Source organism: Hemibagrus wyckioides, linkage group LG17 (genome assembly GCF_019097595.1).
Source record: "Hemibagrus wyckioides isolate EC202008001 linkage group LG17, SWU_Hwy_1.0, whole genome shotgun sequence".
Classification (NCBI taxonomy): Eukaryota; Metazoa; Chordata; class Actinopteri; order Siluriformes; family Bagridae; genus Hemibagrus; species Hemibagrus wyckioides.
In genome coordinates, this window is record NC_080726.1 from 12,078,657 (window position 1) to 12,102,381 (window position 23,725).

General features: G+C 38.0%; 1 protein-coding gene across 1 annotated transcript; it reads right to left on the bottom strand.

Moving 5' to 3' along the window:
- Nucleotides 1-12,151: 12,151 nt before the first annotated feature.
- si:dkey-35i13.1 (uncharacterized protein C11orf87 homolog) lies at nt 12,152-15,076 on the bottom strand. Its single transcript, XM_058413052.1, has 2 exons — nt 14,557-15,076; nt 12,152-14,003 (listed from the first exon to the last, which is right to left on the bottom strand). The coding sequence occupies exon 2, from the start codon at nt 13,847-13,849 to the stop codon at nt 13,379-13,381; it is 471 nt and encodes a 156-aa protein (XP_058269035.1). The 5' UTR covers nt 13,850-14,003; nt 14,557-15,076; the 3' UTR covers nt 12,152-13,378.
- Nucleotides 15,077-23,725: the final 8,649 nt, after the last annotated feature.

Here is a 23,725-nt window from a genome sequence, read left to right on the forward strand (position 1 = left end):
TCCAACAAATGTTTTTATTTTTTTGTTTTACACAATGCTTAGTTAATATTCTAATGTATGCAACACATCACCCATTTATTTGTTATTTTTAATTACATCAGTGACATTGAGATTGCTCCATTGCTCCATGGACTGGCGCTTCCAGTCCAGTAATAATTTAAATTTTTGTGATATGAGGCACAATGTCCACTAGAGGGAAACAGAATATCACCGAGCAAAATTACAGCACAGAAACACACAGAGCTGCACAGCCCGCACTTTTAAATCCCATTAAAGGCTCATAAAATACAACCACCAGGCATAACATTATGACCACCTGTCTTATATTGTGTTGGTCCCCCTTTTGGTGCCAAAATACAACACATTGTGATGCAGTTTGTATTCTGACACCTTTCTATCAGAACCAGCATTAATTTCTTCAGCAATTTGAGCAACAGTAGCTCGTCTGTTGGATCAGATCACATGGGCCAGCCTTTGCTCCCCATGTGAATCAATGAGCCTTGGCTGCCCATAACCCTGTCACCGGTTCACCACTGTTCCTTCCTTGGACCACTTTTGATAGATACTGACCACTGCAGACCGGGAACACCCCACAAGAGCTGCAGTTTTGGAGATGCTCTGATCCAGTCGTCTAGCCATCACAATTTGGCCCTTGTCAAACTCGCTGAAATCCTTACGCTTGCCCATTTTTCCTGCTTCTAACACATCAGCTTTGAGGACAACATGTTCACTTGCTGCCTAATATATCCCAGGTGCCATGTTGAGGTGATCATCAGTGTTATTCATTTCACCTGTCTGTGCTCATAATGTTATGCCTGAGTGGTGTAGATGAGTGGCTTGAAGTACTAGGGTTAGGGTTTTATAAATTCATTTATAAAAAATGTAATACTTTATTATTTTCCATGTTCCTATATTCCACATCCATATATAATATCAACTGCAGTTAGCTCGGTTGATAAAATGCTATATCAATACACTATATAAATGATAGACTGAAGGTTTCTGCTGTGAAACTCTATATTTCTAGTTAGTAGTTTATATGCAGATCACTGGGTGTCTGAGTTGCATAGATTTTCTCATGGCCTTCAAATCCATGCCTGGAAGTCTCTCGCAATTTAATTCCCCAAATCACTACTGCAGTCACACTCCAATGTCTCTGAGCATTAACCTAAAAGAAGATAAGAACAACTACATGCATAGAAGGACAGTGAATGCTTTAAACAGCCGTCATCATTCCAAAAGACTAGAGTGTTAACTGCAACTGAAACAACAGATGACATGCTCAGAACTCTGTTCTGTTCACGCTGATAAGTACTTCCAATATTTTCCTTCACTAGTGAGAGTGCACCACCCAGAGACATGTCTCAGCAGTATATATTAAAAGATGCCTCAGGGTCCATCATATTGATTTACTGAAGCCCTGAGGATGGCGGATGATGATCATGATGTAGTCACATACTGATAACCACCTGCAGTCATCCGATGAACCTAAGCAATTCCAAAAATATAAAAGATTGAAAAGAACTTAATACTTTTTTTTTTTTAGATGGGTACTCTGATGTTCTTGTGTTGGTGTTCTCCAGGGTCTCTGGTTTCATGAGCTCAGATCTGTGTGCTCATGGTGATCACATTACCAGTGATTAGAAAAGAAACTCACAAATTTAGGCAGCATTTAACAATTTCAGTGTATAATGTGAGGTACCAGAGCTGCGAGGGATATAAAAACACAGTTGTGCCTAACTCAACATCACACAACATCAACAAAATCAGTATGGAGTAGGGAGAAAATAAAAAATAGCATAACATTATATTCTATCATTTTAACTGAGTTCTTCGACTTTCTTCCCTCAAAACTTATCTTCAGAATTCTGAGCAATTTCAGGAATATACTCTTCATTTAATGAATATTTCATGTGTGTGTATATCGCTCCTTCAGGAAGTCCTCAAAAGACCTGGATTATTGGAGTTTGTTGAAATTTTTTCTTCAGAACGTACTCATTTTAATCTAAATCTAATCCTAATCTACTTTAATCATTAAATCAAAAGTTCATTTTAATCCTTAAATTTATTCATTTAAGCCAAATCGAATTTAAGACTATTTTAATCTGTAAATCCCGAGTTAATATTAATCTTTACTTATTTTGCTTTACCTATATTAATCTCACTTATTTTAATCTGTGTTTAAGCAATATAGGAACAACTCAGCTGTGGCAAAGTTAACCATATAACGAGAAGTAGTTTAAATTAGCATTAAAAACCCCCCACATATAATCATGCTTGAAGAGTTATTATCAGCCATGTACGGGGCACAGGTAGGGCACTCACGCCTAGGGCCTGAGGGAAGTTCCGGGGAAGTTGGAGAACTTGGAGTGTAACCAGGTGAATGGTAGGAGAAAGGAGACCTAGTGACTTCAGTTGGAGACAGGCGAGTTCAGATGCGATGCGCCTCACAGCGTGACCTTGTGTCTAACAGCACCTCAGGGTACAGCTGGAGGGCACGAGGGCTCCACGGCCACGTCCGCATCCACATGTCTTGTCCATGTTTCTGGCAAATTCGAGAAAGGAAGGCAGGTCAGAAAGATCTGTCAACAAGGGCTATGTGCATGTCCTTGCTAAATAGAAAGGGAGCTAGGAACAGGGTGTGCTGGGGCAAGAAGCTTTAATCACAGTAGCCTTAAGTGTAGCACCAGAAGAGAAGAGCCCTAGCCATAACAGCCACAGATATGACAAGAAGAAGATATGACTATTTGACAATATGAGTAAACCAAACAACTGAATGTAGAAATTGAAGTAAAATTCATATACACCAAACAAACATTTTGCACGAGCAAGGAATATGCGTGCAAAGCTACCAAATACCTAAATACCAAAATTTACCAAATACCAAATAGCTTATTTACTGTATAAAAATAGTAAATGGCAGTCATGCACAGATGTGGGCCTGATACTAGGATACATGACAGTGCATGAAGTACTTAATATGATTAAGCTGACAGACAAGGACAGGAGAGCGTAAATGAGAGAGCCATAGCATCAATAAGGAAAAGTGCAAATAGGTTTAAACAAGTAAGTAAATAAGTATATTGTCCTCCCTTAAGGTTTGGAGAAGAAAACCTAATGTCAGGTAACCGTGATGATCCTCACAATACAATTAATAGTTACACAGATTATAATAATAAATAAATATTCCTGCAGTTGTAACAATAAAACAGAGCTCACTTGAACAAGTATAGTAAACAGCACTTTGTCTAACTTAAAGGTCAGTGGTTGGAATTCAAAGGGTCATCAGTTAAAATAAAAACATAGACAAATAAAAGAAGGGAGGGGTGTTTTTTATAGGGTATGTTTATTATCAGAAAAAAAGTGTGCTAATGATTTAAAACAATCTTGAGAAAAAAAAGTGATAGGAGGATTAGGATGAGGGGATAAATAGAAGAGATTTTTTACAGGCAGTCGTACTTGACCGCACCGAGCCTGGCCCTTTGTGTTTGAGTGCCATTTTAGTAAGAATCGTCTTACTACAACAAAGCCGAGTTTGCTCGTTCTCACTCAAGCCTGAAGATGTTTTTTAATTTAATTTTTATTGATTTGGTTAGTTTTTGCAAGTGTACAGCAATAATAGGTAATTGAAGAAGACTCTGGACCACCCTGTAGTGTGTCCACTCTAGTTGTAGTGGACTCTGAGGTCCAACAAGTTAAAGTGAGCCAGCAGGGATTAAAGCCACCCAGAAGCCTGCTACAACTATCATTTATCTCTATTCTTATCTGGGGTTATGGTGGCCTGTTGGTACTAGTATTAAGGTATACTATAGTTTCTAATGGAGACCCGCAAAGCACTTCTATATTAGAAAAAGTATTTCAGGTTGCAGTTGCAGCTTGGATCTGGCACTAAAATGTTCTAAACTAAAATGCAATTCGCACTGTAAAAGGATATTGTAAATATTTGCACAGTGATAACCTGCTGTATATGTGTAACTTGAATGAATTTCATTTATATTATAATACCGTATCAGATTCATGCTGAAAATGCAAACAATTATGAAACATGTTCACAGAAAACATCTGCAATATCTTACATAGTATAAAATAACACATAAGCAGGCTGATGCTTTTAAAAAGCAAAGGCTTGTAACTGATGAAGGATACAACTCAGCTTAAGGTTAATGGTCTTTGTCAAGGACCCAATCATGGCAGTTTGGCAGTACTGGGATGTAAACCTACAATTTTATGAACTGTATCTCAAAGCTTTAACCACTAAGCCACCACAACAAGCTCAGCTACCTTGCACTGATTAAATGAAATCTTTTAGTGCAGATTAATTCAGTGGTGGAAGTGTTGCATCAATGCAAGTTAGCTGAGCTTTCCAGTTACCTTATTGCCAGTAAAAACTAACTTGTCAGAATTTTTTGTACACTGCTTCAACATTTTGATTATTAGAGTGAAAAGGAGAACATGCAGCTCTACTCATCTCATCTCTCTTTGTTTGCATACTGCTTACTGACAGACCATAATGGAAAAAAAACAGTAGATCTGTTATAATAATTTGCTTTTATTTGTCACATATACATTACAGTACAGCAAAATTCTTTTCTTCACATATCCCATCCTTGGAGGTTGGGGTCAACGCACAGGGTCAGCTATGATACAGCACCCCTGGAGCAGAGAGGGTTAAGGGCCTTGCTCAAGGGCCCAACACTGGCAACTTGGTAGTGCTGGGGTTTGAACCCCTGATCTTCCAGTCAATGACCCAGAACCTTAACCACTTGAGCCACCACCGCTGGCATATCCTGGCATAGCTTGAGTCCACTTGTATCCAGGATCCAGATTGACCCTGCCCCATCCACAGTGCTCTAGGACTCACTGAAAGGTTTAATGAGTATGAAAATTCTGCAAATAACAACAATACTGTTGGCTTCATTCATACCAGATCTCAACCCAACTAAAGACATGTGAGAGATTTCAGAACACTCTCTACTACCACAATTTTATTCATTCATTTATTTTCCTTCTGTTTGGCAACTGGCTGAGAAGGTCAGTCCAGACAGACTGAGACAGACACAAAAACCCTGTAGAGAAATGTCATTTCTTTCATGGACTTGAACTTACTTAAGACTGGGGCTTGGCTGCTGATGCCAGAAGATTTGAGTTGAATACTTCAGAATCTGCTGATTGCCTGGGATTTACATTTACTACAGTTTCAGTGAATGGTGTGAAAAACAAAAAAAAACAACCACTGAGCAGCTGTTCTGCAGGGCAGAAATGCCTTGTTGAGGTCAAATAAGAATGGCCAGACTGGGTTAGGAACAGGAATCCACAGTGGGCACAGGCTCACTGAAACCGAACAGTCAAAGATTGGTAAAAGACTGCTTTGTGTGAAAATCTCACAAAATCAGTAAAACATGAAATACTCAATTCAGTTCAATTTCTCAATTTAGCAATTTTTTATGCTCCTTTTTCATTTAGAATACGATGAGTGAATCACTGATTGGGAAGAATTTTTTCATTCTGTTGTACATGTTACAATGTCACTAAAGACATTCTAATTCTAAAGTGGCATTTTTCCCCATTCTGATGTTTGATATGAAAATTAACTGAAGCTCTTGACCTGTATCTGCATGATTTTATTCATTTGACTGCTGCCACATGACTGACTGGATAATTGCATGAATAAACGGGTGTACAGGTGTTCTTGATGTGAAGGGTAAGTGTGTTTCAGCAGTGTGTACTAGAAAAGCATTATTGCTTAAAATATGGTAGCGAGCAAGGCAGCTTATCAATATTCAATAAAAGCAAAAATGCGTCAAATTCGTTTTGTGTTTTGTCAGACCAGAATTTTGGTTTAAAAACTCTTACAAGTTTTAGTGAAATGAGACATGAGAAACAAAAGTTTTAACACAGAAATACATTAGACTCAATAAGTCATTTATCTTTGTTTTCCCCATATAAAAAAGTACAAAGTTTGTACATCCCAACAACCAGAATCTGTATGATAAATCGCACAATAGAACAGAATAACATAAATCTTGTGAAATGTGCCATTGCAAGGCAAGAAAAATAATACATCATACACAGTCTGGTTCTTCAATTTAATCTTTTTACACTTGGAAATATTCTAACTTCCCTTTAATAACTTTATACTATATTTAATATAGTATAACATTTAATGTACTATAATATATTGTAACATTTACTGTAGAGTTTACAGTTATTTTAACCTGGTTTGTCAATAAAGAACTGTAAAATGTACAGTAGACAACTGCAAAACATATTTACAGTAAAGGACTATAATATTGTACATGGAATAAAATAACTTTTTGCCTGATACAACTGAAATGAACTGACTTACTCAATGACCCATTCAAGGCACTTGGGTGGTGCTGGGATTTGAACAGACTATCTGCTTGACTGTAACTCAAATCCTTACCCAATGAACTGCCTCAACGAGCTCGATAAGCTTGTACTGCTTCAATGCAATATTTTAGTGGAAATAATTCAGTGGTTAGAATAGTAGATGAATCAGTGCAAGCAAAATTAGGTGTTGTTATGCTGTAGATATGATGGCTGAGTGGTTAGGGCTTTCAGTCACAGATGCGAAGGTTGTGTGGTTGAATCTCAGCATATAGCCAAGCTAACACGTTTGGGCAAAACTTTCAGATCAGTTGCATCAAAGAAATAAGCAAAGGTAGTAGGTTATGTGTTACTGTATACAATATTTATATATTACATATTGTTTACTGTAAATTGCTGTAACATACTTTAACATAACAACAGGTTATTTTACAATGTAAACTCTGTATTATTTCCATTGGAAATCTGCTGCCTTCAAACAAATCAGATAGGTACAGAATGTTGATGGTTTTTTTTCAGTCTGTGAAATAAAACCTAGTATCTTGTCAGTGTAATACCATCTACTGTTATCTCTTGGCTGATCACACTGCTCATTATGAGTTTTATATCACACTCCTTTAGCTCATCTTGACAGAAAATATATTAAATTCCAATGGGCCAATTCCAATTTTTCCAATTTTTTTTTTTTTAAATAAATGCTATTAAAGAAACCACAATACCTGTTTGATCACTGGACTTGAATAAGCCTCAATATATGCTTTGGGCATATCAACCTGTGTGACTGGATACCATGACAGCCTGCTTCAGCTTCTCCAGCTCAAGGCCGCTCATTAGCATGCACTTGGGCTGTCTGATTGATTTTATGCTGGAGCAGGCAGAGGACGGCGCTGAGAGGCTTTCACATCATTTGAATTTCCATGATTGATGAGAGGAATTTTAATGGCACAAGGCAATAGAGGAAGGCTTTTTGAAGGGGCTATTCTATTGTTTCAGTGATTGTATACTCCAGTATAAACTCACTCATCTTGAGTATATGAAAGAACTTCCAGCAAGGACACAGAATATTTTTTACCAAGTGACCTAATGCAGCACATTGGAATTTGCATTCTGTACACCTTGATCATCCTTTACTGTAATCGCTCTTTTGTCCTGAATATTGTCATGTTCGTCTGCTCGGTGAATTGTGGTATTACCTAAGTGGCTGCTGGGCTGCTAAGAGCTCCTGAACAACATAGACATGTCATGTTTTGTACTAATATTTTACAAAGAGCATATTTCTTTAAAGGTCACCATCCTGCTTCGGTTGTAGAGCTGTTGCTTGATCTTTTAAGTATTAGATGCTCCATCCTCAGCAGAAGGACAAGAAAGAACAGCTTTAAAATCTTGCAACTTCCCAGAGCTCATTTCTAAGGATACAATAAAGATGATTAAATGACAACAAATAGAACAGAGATTACGTTCACTTTGCAGGAAAATGTCAAATCTACATGATAATACATACAATGCATCATCTATATACCCTGAGATGAGATATTCACTATAACATGTTCGTTTCATTACATATAAACTCAGTTATGTCGTGTGTGTTTAAATTTGGGATGTTGAGTTATACACTGCTTTCACGTTACTTCCTGTTTCAGACATACAGTGCCTTGGCATAAGAATTCATCCCCCTTAAAAGTTTTACAATATTATTTTAAGTTACTACCCAGAACTTGGGATCTATATGACTGTGTGTCTGAACTGACACAAAATACAAAATAGAGGGGGATACAAAAAAAGTAAAAAATTGTTCAAAAAGTGTTCATGCATCTATAATAACTGATTCTTAACTCAGGAGAATTCACCTTGGATAATTTCAGAGCAATGTAAATTTGTGCAAAGCACTGTAAAAGGACAGATCAGTGATAAGAATAACATTCAATCTGCCATGAATCAGGAAGTTCAGATTTAACTTTCGTCACTGCTGCTGCCACAGTGGTACAACAGTGGTATCTTTAAAGTCAGATATCGTTAATTGCCATTGCATGACCATCAGCAACCTCAGCAAAAAACACAATCTTGTGAGTGAGGCGGAGCTGAATCTGCCCAGACGCGGCTGGAGGCCGCTCAGCTTCCCAATCATTCCCAGTGGGTGTCTCGTGATGAGAAGGATAAATATGGCACTCTCTGCAGAGGAACAACACTCCAACATATGTGTCTTTTTGCAGATTCCCCTGAGGAAGAAGAAAACTCCAGCAAGCACAACTTGCAATCACCCTCTTGACTCATCAGCACTCCCTCAAGTAACAAGACATGCACACTGGTTACTATCTTCCCCTCCAAGTTTATCCCAAAGGCCCATTAAAAAGTTTTAATAAACACCAAAATAACCTCCAGGATATTTTAATCCTATCATGCATATTGAATTCACTTTTACCATTTTTCTAAAAACAAACTGACACAAAAGCGTTCTTATTTTCTCCTTAAGCCTTCTTATCTCTGTTTTGTCTTGCAGGTTGTCTATTCTCTACTCTCTGTTCTTTTCTAATCAAACTGTAAACATTATATAGGCACAATCTCAGGAGATCTGCAAACAGACTAGTTAAGGATTAGACTAAAAAACCTATAGCCAAAACAGAATGAACTGTAGTTTGCAGTATGTCTTTGAAACTTGCCAGAGATATTTTGCTCTGTCTAAGTTAGCGTGAGGTAGTAAAAATTAATGTTGGATGCTGAAACAGAAAAATGGTTCGAACCCCAAGGCAACATTTATAGGAAAAATAAAATTGATTAAAATGTTGCCTCGACTCCCTCACCAAACATTTCAATTATAAATGAAATATCAGTAAGAAAAGAACAGCAAAAACTGCAAATGTGAGGACACAAAGAGGTTCTGCAAAGAGGTTATGAAGTTACAAAGGCACAGAGAGGGTGGGCGTAGAAAAGTTAGTTGAAAATATTTATATCACATTCAAACTTGCATTCAGCTGTATGTCTGGGTCTGGCTGCCACGTTACATAAGCACTGCTCTCAGAATTAGACTATTCTTATTGTACTGAAAGTCAGTGCATAGGCTAGGGTTATTGGAATAATTTAGTCTTAACATAGCTGTTGTAACTAATGCAGTACACATTTTTAGATATTTTGCCATTATTGTCTTATTTGATCCTTTTTTTGCCTTCACACTCTCCCATTTCTCAATCTATTTCTGTAAAAGCCTTTCTACATCTGTGGCTGGCAGTGTCCACTTTGGCCCATTTTGTAGCTGTTTATTACAGAATTTTATCAGTTCTCATCTCATTACTGTCAGTCACTTGTCTTGAGGGCAATTCAGGGCAACATTCTTTTTCCATTTTATCCCCTGGCTCAGTTTTCCTCTAGAGCTGTTTGATATGTTTCATCTGCACACTACATATTGGCAATACTCCTACACACTAAAGCATCATAGCATGAGATCTGAAGTGTTGTGTGTATGAGAACTCACTGCATCTCTTTCTTAAACCATCGACCTAACTGCCATTTTCCGTAAAAGCTCGACACAGGCATCTGTAAGTGAGTGGCTTTGTCCTTTTTCTGAAGTGAGCAGCCATTTTATCTCTTCCGGCAGAGAGAACTCACATACTGAACTGTAAAGCTATCTGGAGCAGGTAGCAAGAAGAATATGTAGAATTATATCATAATGCAAGAACATCTCACAGCATCTTTTATAGCTTGGCAGTAGTACATTATATGAAATGACACTAATTTGCAAAATCATCTATGTCATAGACTGTTTGCTGTTACGCAAAATGTTCTCATTTTTCCCAAATGTAAAATGCTTTTAGAGGAATAAAAATAAGCATTTCCAGCATCCCAATTTCCTTGGAATCAGTATACCTACTGATAGCATTTCATATAAAGACATTTCTGCTGTTTAACATATACAGTACATGAGGTGTGCATATATATATATATATATATATATATATATATATATATATATATATATATATATATATATATATATATATATATATATATATATATATATATATAATTAAACTGCTCAGTGTATTATCTGATATTAATTGTACAATCTGATATTAACTGTCTGAATACTTTAAAAAAACCTCCCCTATGCATGGAATATACCTATTCATTTTAGGATATGCAAACACTCAAGGGTGTCAGATGATTTTTCTGGCCCCTCTGATTACCAAGTCCATTAAAATTGTAGGTCATTCGGTAAGCAGGAGTTAGGGGGAAAGCACTCTCACTCCCACACCTATAATGCATGGCTGCTAAAGCTTTTATCTAAGTGGCTCATCCTCCACAGTCCATATCTTCCCAGTGAAAAAGCTGTTAAGTGTGGAATGTGTTGCTCATGACTGTGCCAGACCACACACAATGAGAAACAGAGGGTGAGGGAGAAAGGAAGTAAAAAATAGTAAGTTCTGCAGTAGTTTGGCAAGGCTAGGTGTCTCACTTGAATTAGCTACAGCTAATCTGCCCACAATACAAGCATGGGAAAAAAAGGACATATCTGTGAGCCATTTACACTAATTAATGTTTTAGTACTTGGCTATCATTGCTTCTATTACAATCACTGGATATTGCTGGAGTTGGGCAATTAAGCTTTTACGAGATGAATACATAAAGCGTCTTGTCAATGGTAATTAAAACTGACTTGAACAGACACAAGTCAGACACCATTTTTTCATCTAAACCTACGGTATGAGTTTGGTTTTACTTTTCTGTGTAGAATCTAAACGCACAGAACTCAGTGTTAAGGGCTTTATTTGTACTGATTGGAGGGATGTGAGTTCTAATCCCAGCACTCTTACCCCTCAACTGCTCAGTCACTGCACTGATTGTAAGTAACTTTTGTTAAAAGCATCAGCCAATTGAGCAAATGTAAAATTAATATAAATGTGTATATTAAGTTCCTACTCTTAGTCATATAAACCCAATCACTGTATCTACTCATGCTATATTACAGGGTAGCTACTCACACATGGAGGAAAGTGATAATAGTTGGCTTACACATACAAGTCCACAGATACCCATGACTGGTCAGTGCTGCTCTTTATCACTCTCATCCAGAGAGCATAGACAATTTTCTTTCTTGAATGCCAAGCTGTAGATATGGTTTCTATGCTTTTCTGTGCTAGATGCTTTGATAGTTATGTGCAGCTGTGTCACTGTGGGTGGATAACATAAATTACTAACCCGGGCCTACTAAGGGGGTCCTCTAGGGGCCTGGATGAAACATTCCTTGTTAGATTTAGCTGAAATGCATCATGGAGGGCCTGTATCTTAGTGAGCAGCATGTTATGGCAAGCAAATAAGTACCTATTTCTGTTGTCTGATTACTTGAACTTGATGGTTTCAGGAATCTACTAATAAGGTGTTCAATGCTCACCCAGTCTCACAAATGCACATGGAACACAGGTGGATGTAAAGACTATAACGGGCTATAATGACACAAGGCATTTAAAGAAAAAGGTACAACAGAATTTGTCATAACTTCTGAGTTGCTTTATGAAATGCGTTCTGTGAATACACACCACCAAAATGGCTTCAATTATTTCAACTTTACAGCCAAAAGCCAAAATCTTTGTTCATATTGGACAGACATTTTATAACACTGGATGACTACATATTATTCTCCAGCAGAATGCCAGCTCGCTTGTAATGGGCTTTTCTATTCCCTGTCACGATTAGCACATTATACTAATGAGCCTATTACCTTAATGATGCTCCATTTAGAACTGCAAGAAGAACACACACACACACACACACAATTTTCACAATTCTTTATTGGTATTTCAAAGTAGGCATTGAAAAATAAAATAAAATAATACCTGTGTTCATTACAATGTTATATTAAATGTCTCCTTATGGTTAAACACAACGTCAAAGAAATACAGAAAATAACTTTTGAAAAAGTCTTATTCACTGTAGATTTTAAATGACATTCCTTAGATATAATCATAGTATAATAAAATAGTTAATTGTTAGTTTTAGATTAATCTTGAGCAAAACTGCAAAGAAGAAAGCAATGAGCCAAAGCTGTAGCATAATACAGAACTAAAATACCTCTGGATATATATTGTATATCGCTATGGGATTTACTGCACTCTGACCAAAACATGAAGATGCTTTTAATACTACCACTAGGAGCTGCAATAGTGCGCTAACAGTCTCAGGGAAAAGGGGCTAAACTACCACACTTCTTCATGCCAAGCTCTCAGAGAAAGTTCTCAGCTCTCACCTGATCTTAGGCCTATACCTGACATAAACTTAGATCACAATTTTGCCTAATATCAATACACATTTTTTAAAAAATAGACAGCTATAAATAAAGGTGCACAGCAAAATCCACAGTGTTGCATTATATCATAGTCCTCCATACTGAGTTATTCTATCTGAATGCAAATGAGAAATGTAAGAGTTCATTCATAAATCAAATGTTAATGTTAAATTCCTACACTGTGGGTGTTAACACTGGGGACCTTGCTGAGCAGACTGTAGGGAAATACTCTTAAAATATGTACCAGGAAGTATGAGGAAGAAGTCTACGTTGAAGTGTTTGAATTAGTCCTTATTTCAGCTCTAACATACAGGAATCCCTGCTATATCTATCCTCAATTCAAGCATGAAGTCATACCTGACTTTTGGCAACAAATATACCATCCAGCATGTCGCCTACTCCTAATCATATATTACAGTTTGGTCCACATCATCCATCAACGCTGGCGATCCAGATGACAATTTTATAGCAGGCAATCCTTGTTCTAGAGGTGGGAGTCTATTTATTCACATGGATGAAAGAAGGAGATCTATACAGTCCTCACACACAGGGACACTATCTTATAAACCGTTATAAATCTATTGGCCTTGAAGCACGCGTCTATTGTTTCCACCGGGCTCCTCCCTCCTGAAGCTGAAGAAGACTTAGCACTGTTCATGCGTATAGAGGCGATTCTGTATCCCCCCGTGTAATATAATTATACGAAAACACGGGATGTATTTACAGAGTCAAATCATTGGGATGGCACCGCATTAATCAAGACACCGCGACGGATTCCAACAGGTGATCGCCACGCGTCTGGCTTGTATGTCTCGTATTATCCGTGTACTCTTTCTCTGGGATGCTTGCACCGCCGGTGGCTTCTTTATCCGATATTTTCGCGTTCAGATCGCTTTTCTGTACCGCCGTTGGTCTCTCCATTACGCAGTGCCTGATCGCCGGCTTCCCTCGCACGGCTTTGGGGCGGCCGCTGTCGCGTTCGTACTCCTCCTGCGCTTTCTGCATTTTGCGCTTCCTCAGCTTGCTCTTGTGCAAGTGAAAGGTGGCGAGGGAGACCAGGATAGTGCCGGCGATCATCGCCACAAGCACTAAGAGCACCATCGTGGAGGAAAACGAACGGAAGAGCGGATCGGTGGGGTCGGCGCACGTGCCATTGGTGCGCGCCGTGCCATTCGCGTTGCACGGTGGAATCGAAAGCACCAGGCTTTCGGAAGACCCGGCGCTCATTTAGTCCTTTTAAGAAGTGTATTCCTCCTCAAAAAAACCGGACGAGGTGACGACGGCTGTAGGCGAATTTCCACCCCTTGTGTGTCACCGTTGCCTTTATATCACGCTCATTCCTCTTGCACAGAAGGATTTCAAGATTCCCTCGGGAGGCACCCTAAAACAGATCCAGTATAGAATTGAATAAACGTGCTAATGCGGTTAATGCAAAAAAAACCCTATGAAACCTCATAATCACTTTAGTAGTTAGTAGTCTAAACTCCGAAATGACTGACTAAACATAAAAAAAATAGTTACTGTATAGCATGAACACTGCTTACATATTTTATTTCTGTCCAACCAGGAGAAGTGGGACTGATAAAACCTCCGCAATAGTGCCTGAACTTTGATAATGAATAATTAATAGATAAAGATCCTTGCTAGGCCTGCCTCTTTATGGATAGTCTGCTATATAATAAAAATAATAATCGCAGGTTAAAATTAATCTTATTTACAAGATAAAAAAACACCGATTTGGAAGGCAAGCGATTTCATTTTTAGCTGCGGCATTCCTGCGTAAGACTAAAGTGAACACCGAATGAGCTACAAAATGCAAAATATATCAGAAGTAGCACATCTGACATGGATTTTCATGAGTGCAACGACTACCGACACTGTGTTTTTCTTTAAATCAGTGCAATATATCACATAATAAAAAAAATGCAGTTTACCTTCCCCAACTGTGGGAATCCTGCCGTTCCGGAGGCGAAGACTGGCCGCGTTTGCAAATTGTGAGAAAGAAATAAAAAGGAAGCGGAAAAGCGGCCAATCCCTCACAGATCGCGATGACGTATCGATAACCCCAAAAGGGCACAGTAACCAGCAAGCTCATTCATGCATATTTTTACACGCATATGCTCCGTCTTTCACTCAGATCTGCAGAGTAAAGCTTGTAACGCACTGTAGAGGGAAGACACGACTCGCTTTTGTTGCCACTCGTGTCACGGAAAGCTGCGCCCGTTCCGTCCCGTCAGCTGAGTCGGCGAGAACTCAACACTTGCAGGAGAACAATAGCCGCATTTAGAGATTTCAGTGTATTCGGGTGCGATGAATTTGCTCGAGCTTTTCAGATCTCTTCTCATGCCATGATGCGCGAGAGGAGCTGTTCAGTGCTGAATTCTGGGGGAAAAGCCAAATCGCTGTAGAAAACGGGGAAATTGGGGCGCGCGTGCTAGTGTTTAACGCGACACTGATACGGGATCTGAGTTTGGACTCAATGAAAGGGCGTTTCGAGTTGTTTTGTCAGAATGGCAGAAAATGGCAAATGCATGCAGACTGCGTGAGTGGCTGGTGTAGTAATAAAAAAAAAACATTTGCCAAAAGATACCTGAATGATACTTAACTGCTTTGATAGTAACTGCTTTATTATGGATCTGAAGTCTATCCCAGGGAGGTAGGAATACCCCCTGGACGTGACACCAGTCATGGTCCCATTTCAGGGGACCAACCAATCCACCTACTGGTACTGAGAAGGGAGGAAACCAGAGAACCCAGAGGGCAAACCCACTTGGGAAGTTTCTAAGTTAACCTTAGAAATTTGACATCCCGACAAAAATAGTTATCTGGAAGGACAAATGTGTATGCATTAAACTGGTCTTATACACCGATCAGACATAACATTATCACCTGTGACAGGTGAAGTGAATAACACTGATTATCTCGTCATCATGGCACCTGTTAGTGGGTGGGATATATTAGGCAGCAAGTGAACATTTTGTCCTCAAAGTTGATGTGTTAGAAGCAGGTAAAATGGGCAAGCGAAAGGATTTGAGCGAGTTTGACAAGGACCAAATTGTGATGGCTAGACGACTGGATCAGAGCATCTCCAAAACTGCAGCTCTTGTGGGGTGTTCCCGGTCTGCAGTGGTCAGTATCTATCAAAAGTAGTCCAATGAAGGGTGAACCGGCGACAGGGTCATGGGCGGCCAAGGCTCATTGATGCATGTGGGGAGTGAAGGCTGGCCCGTGTGATTTGATCCAGCAGACGAGCTACTGTTACTCAAATTGCTGAAGAAGTTAATGAAGGTTCTGATAGAAAGGTGACAGAATACACAGTGCATAATGGGTCAGGGCTGTTTTGGCAGCAAAATAGGGAACAGCACAATATAAGGCATGTGGTCATAATATTATTGGTGTGTATTTACTCTATTTACAAATATGTCCTCCTAAACTCTGACCTGACAAAAGCAGTCAGGTAGTGATGACGCCATGGTCTGGATGCCAGTGGAGAAGTGCTGACAGTCTATTGGTGGAAATGAGTTCCTCAGATTGCACTGTCTGTCTCTTAGCACTGATCTCACCATGGCTAAATTTGGACCACTGTCTGCTACAGTGTTACATGTAACAGGTTTTTACAGTGGTTGAATTTAATTTAGATTCATTTCTCAAGTAAGCTATACTAAATTTGAATACATATTGTTTTGCTGGTGAAGAAATAATGGTCTTTGGCAATATGAAATATGAATAACGTAACATAATATCGATTTATCAGTTTCTTATATCACTTTCAAATAGGAAAGAACAGAACATTTCTTGGGGATATTTGCTGACTTTTATAATCCTGTTAATGTTTCTCAAGGAACTCTGTAAATGTACTGATACTACTGATATGTACTCCATGCCAGCATCTTTGTTGGTAAATGAAATCAAGGCAAACAATATGTGACTTGTACTTTGTAATCAATATTTAAAGAGAAATTGTGAGATACATTAAGGTTGATCTTATATTAATTCCACTCAGTGTTTAAGAGAAGTAAGTTGTTTTTTAAGCTCAAGAGATATTGCTTATACATTATTAATAGACTAGTGTTGTGAATAATGCCCTTTTTTCACCCGCTACTGTAAAAAGCAATGCAGCCCACACACAAGCCTACTAACTGTAATGAATCCTTCTGGCTATGACCCACTGAAATGAAAAAAAATCTAGACAGATGGATCTGCTATAGCAATATACATTTAAGGTGCATACATTTTGTTAATATAGCAAAAGAAATGTATTTTATATATGTAGTCAACATACACTATATAGTCATCCACTCATGTAGGAAGGCTTTTCAATAGACTTTGGAGTATGGCTGTAGGGAATTGTACTCATTCAGCCACTAGAGCATTAGTGCAATTGGCTTTCTTGTTCACCAAAGTGTTCAGTGGGGTTTAGGTCAGGGCTCTCTGCAGGCTACTCAAGTTCTTACACTCCATCATTTGCAAATAATGTCTTTATGGACCTCACACGGTACGCAGGGGTATTGTTAGATCCTTTACAATTGTTCCAACCTATGCAATTGTTCCAACTTTGTGACATGGAAGGTCCAGATATGGGTGTGATGATCAGGAGTCTACAAACACCTCTGTACGGTGTATTTGTGGAAATGTATAAATTATACACATCTCAGATGTCATAATGTTTTAAAATTAGAACACATAAAAAATGAGTACATATAAAATTCCACATGTATACATCTTCCTTAAAGCTTATAGGTTCTTGCATTTGGATTGTGTATATCAGCCCATGTGTGTTATCAGAAGACCCCCCCCCCCAGCTAACATTTCATTATTCTTTTCAGTAACAAACACATAAATGTCACCGTTTCTTTTTGTAATCTCCTCAAAGTCTTCCCTACACTAGAGCTGCTGCCTCAAAAAAGACATAAAAGCTTTGTAAGTGTTCCTGGTAGAACAGGTCCATGCTTGATATTATCCTTGTAACTCATTAGACCTCAGCTGTGTCTGCTGAAGTATAAATTATAAGCTGTGAGAGCTTAGAGATCATAAAAAGAACTCAGAGTTCAACTTTTCCACTCAAATATTTACATTTTTATAGATGTAAACAGGAATAGCAATAATAATGTGACTGTCATGAGTAACCATAAGCTAACCTAGCGATAAAAGTGCCACTAATTACTGTTTCTGTTGGAATTTAATAATGAGCAAATGTTTGCTAGGCTGTAAAAGAATAATGAGGTGCTTGAGTTTTGCCATTTATAATCTGAGGAGAACAAAAAGGTTTTAGGATTGAACTATCTAACATGGAAGTGGTAACTGCCCTAAAGTGTGCCTAATTTTAGAAGCACAGACTCACAGCAATTAATATAAAGAGAAACCAGAATAAAATGTGTTGTAGATAGAGAAATGTGGCTATAACCACCAATTATGAGAGGAGGAAAGCCAGTGGTAACAATATAAGAATAGGAGACATGGGGTATCTAAAGTCAAAAGTAGGATATGGCATTTTGTCAGGCAAATTTACCATGGTAAGTAGGGACAGCTTAATAAAATGACAGAAGATGTGACAGAAGCAGAGAAAAATGGGAACAGACAGTTAAGGCAAAAACAGCGAGAAAGCGAGCTATGTAGGTGAAGTAAAAAGCAGGAAGCCGAAGCAAAAATAAAGCGAAAGGAAGAAAAGAATAGTGGGTGACTGGGTAATAGAGGAGCAGAATTAGGAGAACAAAGTAGATGAAACAGATTCACATTGAGAGGAAAGTGACCAGTGAAGACAGTTTCTGGGCATAGAAGATAGAATGTGATGGGAGATTGGAATAGAGGGCAAGCACGCAGGAGCAGATCCAGGATGTACAAGAGTCAGCATGGTGAAGAGTGGACTGACAGGTGTGATTGAAAAAACTGAGCTGAATTTGATGAGGGCAAAGTATAAGGAGGGAAGAGAAAAGGGTATGACAGAAATCTGAAAACCTGATCTGTTTGATGACTGCAACAGACCCAGACCCAGAAACGTCAGATTTTGGACAAGGGAAAAGAGAAGGAAGCAATGTGACTGGTAAATGACAGAAAGAAACAATGAGGAAATCATGGGTAATCTTGAGGCAGAGCAATTGCATAAATCACAAAGGTAACAAACGTTACAATAAATACATGTCAGTATAAAATACAACACAGGATTAATTAAAAAAATAACAAAATCATTTGACATGAAAAATCAAAAGAACACATCAGTATGCATCCAAAAGGACATACAACAGAAGATACAATCCACAACAGCAATGAATTTTATAATAATATTAAACATAAAAGCTGGACCATGCACTAGATGCACTTATGGCTCAATCTTTTGGATTAATAAGCTAAAGATTAATTCATGTTAAAGTCTATGCCATAAAAATAGAAACAAGTCACTACATGTAATGGTTGAGTTAATTTATTATTATTATTATTTATATTTACCAGGTTTGCTTCTTTATTAGGTACAATTTTGCCTTGTGTAAAATAGAGAGCCGGTCTATGGAAATGATTTGGTGGAATTCTTTGCTTTCTACAAATATAGGCTTGTACTTGGATTGTGTCAGTCTGTGCAGGCCACTGTTTGAGAAAATATGGGTGATGATGAGATTGAAAATCTTCTTTGAATGCATATAGTTAAAATACTGAGTCATTCATTATACAGTATACTTTAGCTTGGGGCGATTTTAAGCTTTATAAAACATATAAAAGAGCATTATATCCTAGAAGACAAAGACATAAGACGAACTGATAGAGACCATCACAGTTTGTACAAATTTTCTCATGCATACAGCTGATGCATATTTAATGCCAAAATAGGGCCGTTAAATGCTGCTGTTGGTTACAAACCATGTGTGAGGTATTCTAAAGCAGGCATAGAGTAATGTAAATGGAAAGTCTGTAAAATAACTGTGTAAAGTTTATAAATCAGAACAACAGAGCAACATGTAAATCATTTCCAAGCCACTATTGCTCACTATTTTCTTACTGTATGCTCAAATCTTTAACTTCTTTTGGAACATTTCCGTTTGTAGCATGTTGTATGTAGCATGTTGTATGTAGCATGTGTTTCAAGTACCACAGTTATGGTCTCACCTCCTCATTCCATCTTTCTGCAGTACTGAAAACGTTCATTAGATAGATTCACTACAACCACCTACACTATGTCTTTTGCTAAGTATTGCATCAGGGCAGTACTAAGCCAAATACTATAGGGCTTTTCGGTCAGTTCCTCTCTCCTTGGTCAGTTATTGTTGGTTTCTTATTTTGTGCATGTGTATGCTTTTTTCATTTTGCATTTATATCCACATGTAGATATGAATCATGTCACAGCAGCACAATGTATAAAATCATGCAGATACAGGTCAAGAGCTTCAGTTAATATTCTCATCAAACATTAGACAAAAATATGATCTTTGTGACTTAGCATGGTTCGGAAACGGTTGAGCTCCCAGGATTTTCATACGCAACAGTCTCTAGAATTTACACAGAAGTGTACAAAAAACACCATGTGAGCAGAGGTTTTGCATGCCAAAACACCTAGTTGATGAATGATATCAGAGGAGAAAGACCAGACTGGTTAGAGAGATGTCTATAGTAACTCAAATCAGCACTGATTAGAATCACGGTGAGCAGAAAAGCATCTCAGAATCTACTTTATATCAATCTTTGAGGTGAAGGAGACACAACAGCAGAAGGCCACATCAGATTGTTCTCCTATCAGTCAAGGACAGGAATCTGAGTATATCATGGGCACAGACTCAACCCACACAGCTGAAGACTGGAAAAAGACCAGGTGTTTTTTTTTTTAATATCTAATCTTTATCTGTGCAGTTTGGTATGCTGTGCTTTTTAAGATATGTTCCAGCTCACCATGTTTGTAAAGAGGGCTTATAGACTTCCTGTCGGCTCAGACCAATCTGGTCATTCTCTCCTGACTTCTCTTATCAACAAGATGTTTCCACCCACAGAACTGTAGCTGTTTTTCACACCAACAGCCATTCCACATTTACTATCACAGAGATGCCATTTTTTTTTCTCAATTCTGATGTTTGATGTGAAAATTAACTAAAGCTCTTGACTTGCATCTGCATGCTTTTATGAACTGTGCTGCTGCCACCTGATTGGCCAATTAGATAACTACATAAATGAGAAGGGGTACAGGTTTTCCTGTTAAAGTCGATGGTGAGTGTATCACATAAATAATAAATCAAATATTCTACTGATACCAATGTACCACCAATGAGTAGAAGTAAACCTGCAAAAAAAGTTTGACAGCCTTCAGTAGGTAATCTGTACAGATCTCCATGATCAAACCGTGACAAAGTGTTCCCTTCTGTGAATAGGAAATTAATACAGATTTTCTCCATGCCAGTCCCATTATCTGAACCACAGAAAATTTTAAGAGTTGTATATGGATAGTGCTGCCGTGGTAATAGAATTTCTGAAGTAGAAAAAGAAACTTGATTAAGATTGTGTTCAGACATGAGACTAAATTCGGTCTGCAGCTGTCAGTCTGGGTGCCTCTTAGCAGCATTTCAGCTTCACAGGTAATTACAAAGAGACTGCCAACTGGTTGACAGATTAGAAAGGAAGGTAAGTAAGTTATTTAATTAGACCAGAGAAGTGATACGATTGAAACCAGCTGTCCTCAGGACTCTTTACATCAAGCAGTCCTAATCAAAGACTTTTCTCAGGCAGCTATTCGAACACCATCGCAGCAGAAAGTCAGATATTGAATTGAATTTCAACTGTTATGAAACCTATGTAATGGAGCTTCATATTTAAACCATTTAAAATATGTTAAAATGGACCACACCACTGGCCAGATAAATAGACATAATTACACAAGATTATTATGAATTGATGAACTGTGCAAAACCGTTTAATGTCCTGATGAATGAAGCAATGAATGAATTTTAATCAACACCGCAAAGTATTCTCAGCGCTTCTGCTTATCCTTCTGGGTGAATGCATGATTGAGTGTATGATATATATACTGTATATGCTGAAGGTTTCCCAGTCAGTGAGGATTTTAAGTACCCCTTTAGGAAACAAAGAAACTTTTCTAAAAGAAACAAAGAAATGGTTTAAAAAAAAAAGAAACGAAGAACATTTTTAAGACAGTGCACATCAAAATAATCTGTCAGGCTCTACACTCCCACCAGGGTGTGTCATGGCACGAAGCTGCAGGAAGACTTCCAGTTTTGAGATTGACTCCCCGCGGCAACCCTGTGAAAGAAACACATTAACTACACTCAAGCTCTTTGCATCTTCTTGCTGGTGGCTCAGTCTTGGGATTTTGTTGCTTTGCATTTTGTTCCTCAAGTGATTGCCTTTGACCTATTTTAGGGTACTCTGCTTGAATCCAGATAGAATTTACTTTTTTTTAATTATGTTTTAATGCTTGAGTTGTTGCACATTTACTTCATTCACATGATTCTTATTTTAGATGTAACCTCTTTTCTCTTTGCGACTGTCTTCAAACCAACTGCAATAATCAATACACAAAACAAGCTTATTACACTCTTCACTCTCTTCAGAACCCTTGTCTTTGCAGCCTGGTGTTGAGGATCTGTCAGAAAAAATAAAAAACCTGGCCTGTGGCTTACCACAAGCACTGCCTTGAAAATCAGATCTTTGTATTTCCATAGAAACAGACCAAATGAGCTCTCTGTTTTTCTCCCATAGTGAAAACCTTTTTTTTCCCCATCACCTAGATATAAAAGGCAAACACAGGATACAGGCTGGGAACCTCAAATAGCTTTTAAATATTAATGCTTGCAGCAACTAATTACCTGCATTTAGCTCTAATTTGTCTTTTTATAAAGCACTCTTGTCATAAATGGTTTCTGCTTTCATTCCACTGGCTGATCTGAGGGCGAAGTAGACGGAAACATCAATTGGTGTTCAATCTTCCAACCATTTAACATTGCACAAATGAGAATTAAATATTAATCACTGCACATAATAACTTCAATTCATATAGGTATTATAGATTGCTACTGACAGGGTGACTGACCATGGTCAGAGTAAGAAAAAATAAGATTATAATAGACAAAACAAAACAAAGGACGAAAAAAATGTGAGGGTGGCAGCTGAAGTGAGTTAGATCAGAGGAGGCTGAAATCCTGTGTGTGTGTGTGTTGTAGGCTCTTAGGGACCCTGCCAATAGGCTGAGTCAGTCAGGTTCAGCTCATTAAAGTGTGGTCAGTCCCTGTGACTGATCAACACTGCAGGGAAATTAAGTGTGTTGACCTACTAAAGATGGTATTTTTAATATTGTGTTCAAAATGTGTACTGCTACTATTTACATCTGTATAAAGCATTATATACACTGTAAGCAACAAGAACAAGAACAACAACAATAATAATAATAATCATATTCATCATCATCATCATCATCATCATCATACATTCATCACCTCCAGTAACTGCTTTATCCTTGTCAGGGTTGGATCTACGTGATGGGAATACAATCTGATTGGCAGTCAATCTCACCATGCGTACACACACACACACACACACATTGTCACAGAGGGGCACAGTCAGTCCACCTACCTGCATCACATGGCATATCAAAACATCTAGGGACTTAAATAGTAGATTAAATCTAGCATTAAGCATATCTTTAAAAGTTTGATGGCAAGCTTACTGCAGGTTTGACTTCCAATTACTAATGCCTGGTTTCTATGCTACTTGTTTTCCTAGGCACTAGTTTTGTTTCAGGTTTGGCTTCTATTTTCTATATAGTTTGTTATTTGCTGAATATGGGTGGAACTCACCATATAAGGTGACACTGAGAGAAAACTCTATTGTTTCGGAAGATTTCTAAAAAAAAAAAAAAAAGATTTTCAGTAGATAGACTTTTATTTTTTATTAAGATTTTAGAATGGATTTTTATTTGATATAGCTTTTGAAATAACATTTAAACACAGAAGGGTCATAAGTTCAAGATGTGCAAAACAGTAAATTCGATTAACAAGCTATTTGTAAATAATAAATCAATTACTTAACCCTATGTACAAGCTTCATTGATTCCTCATATAACACCCATTTGCTGGACCAAATCCATTCCTAAGACAAATTGCTGTAATGGCATAT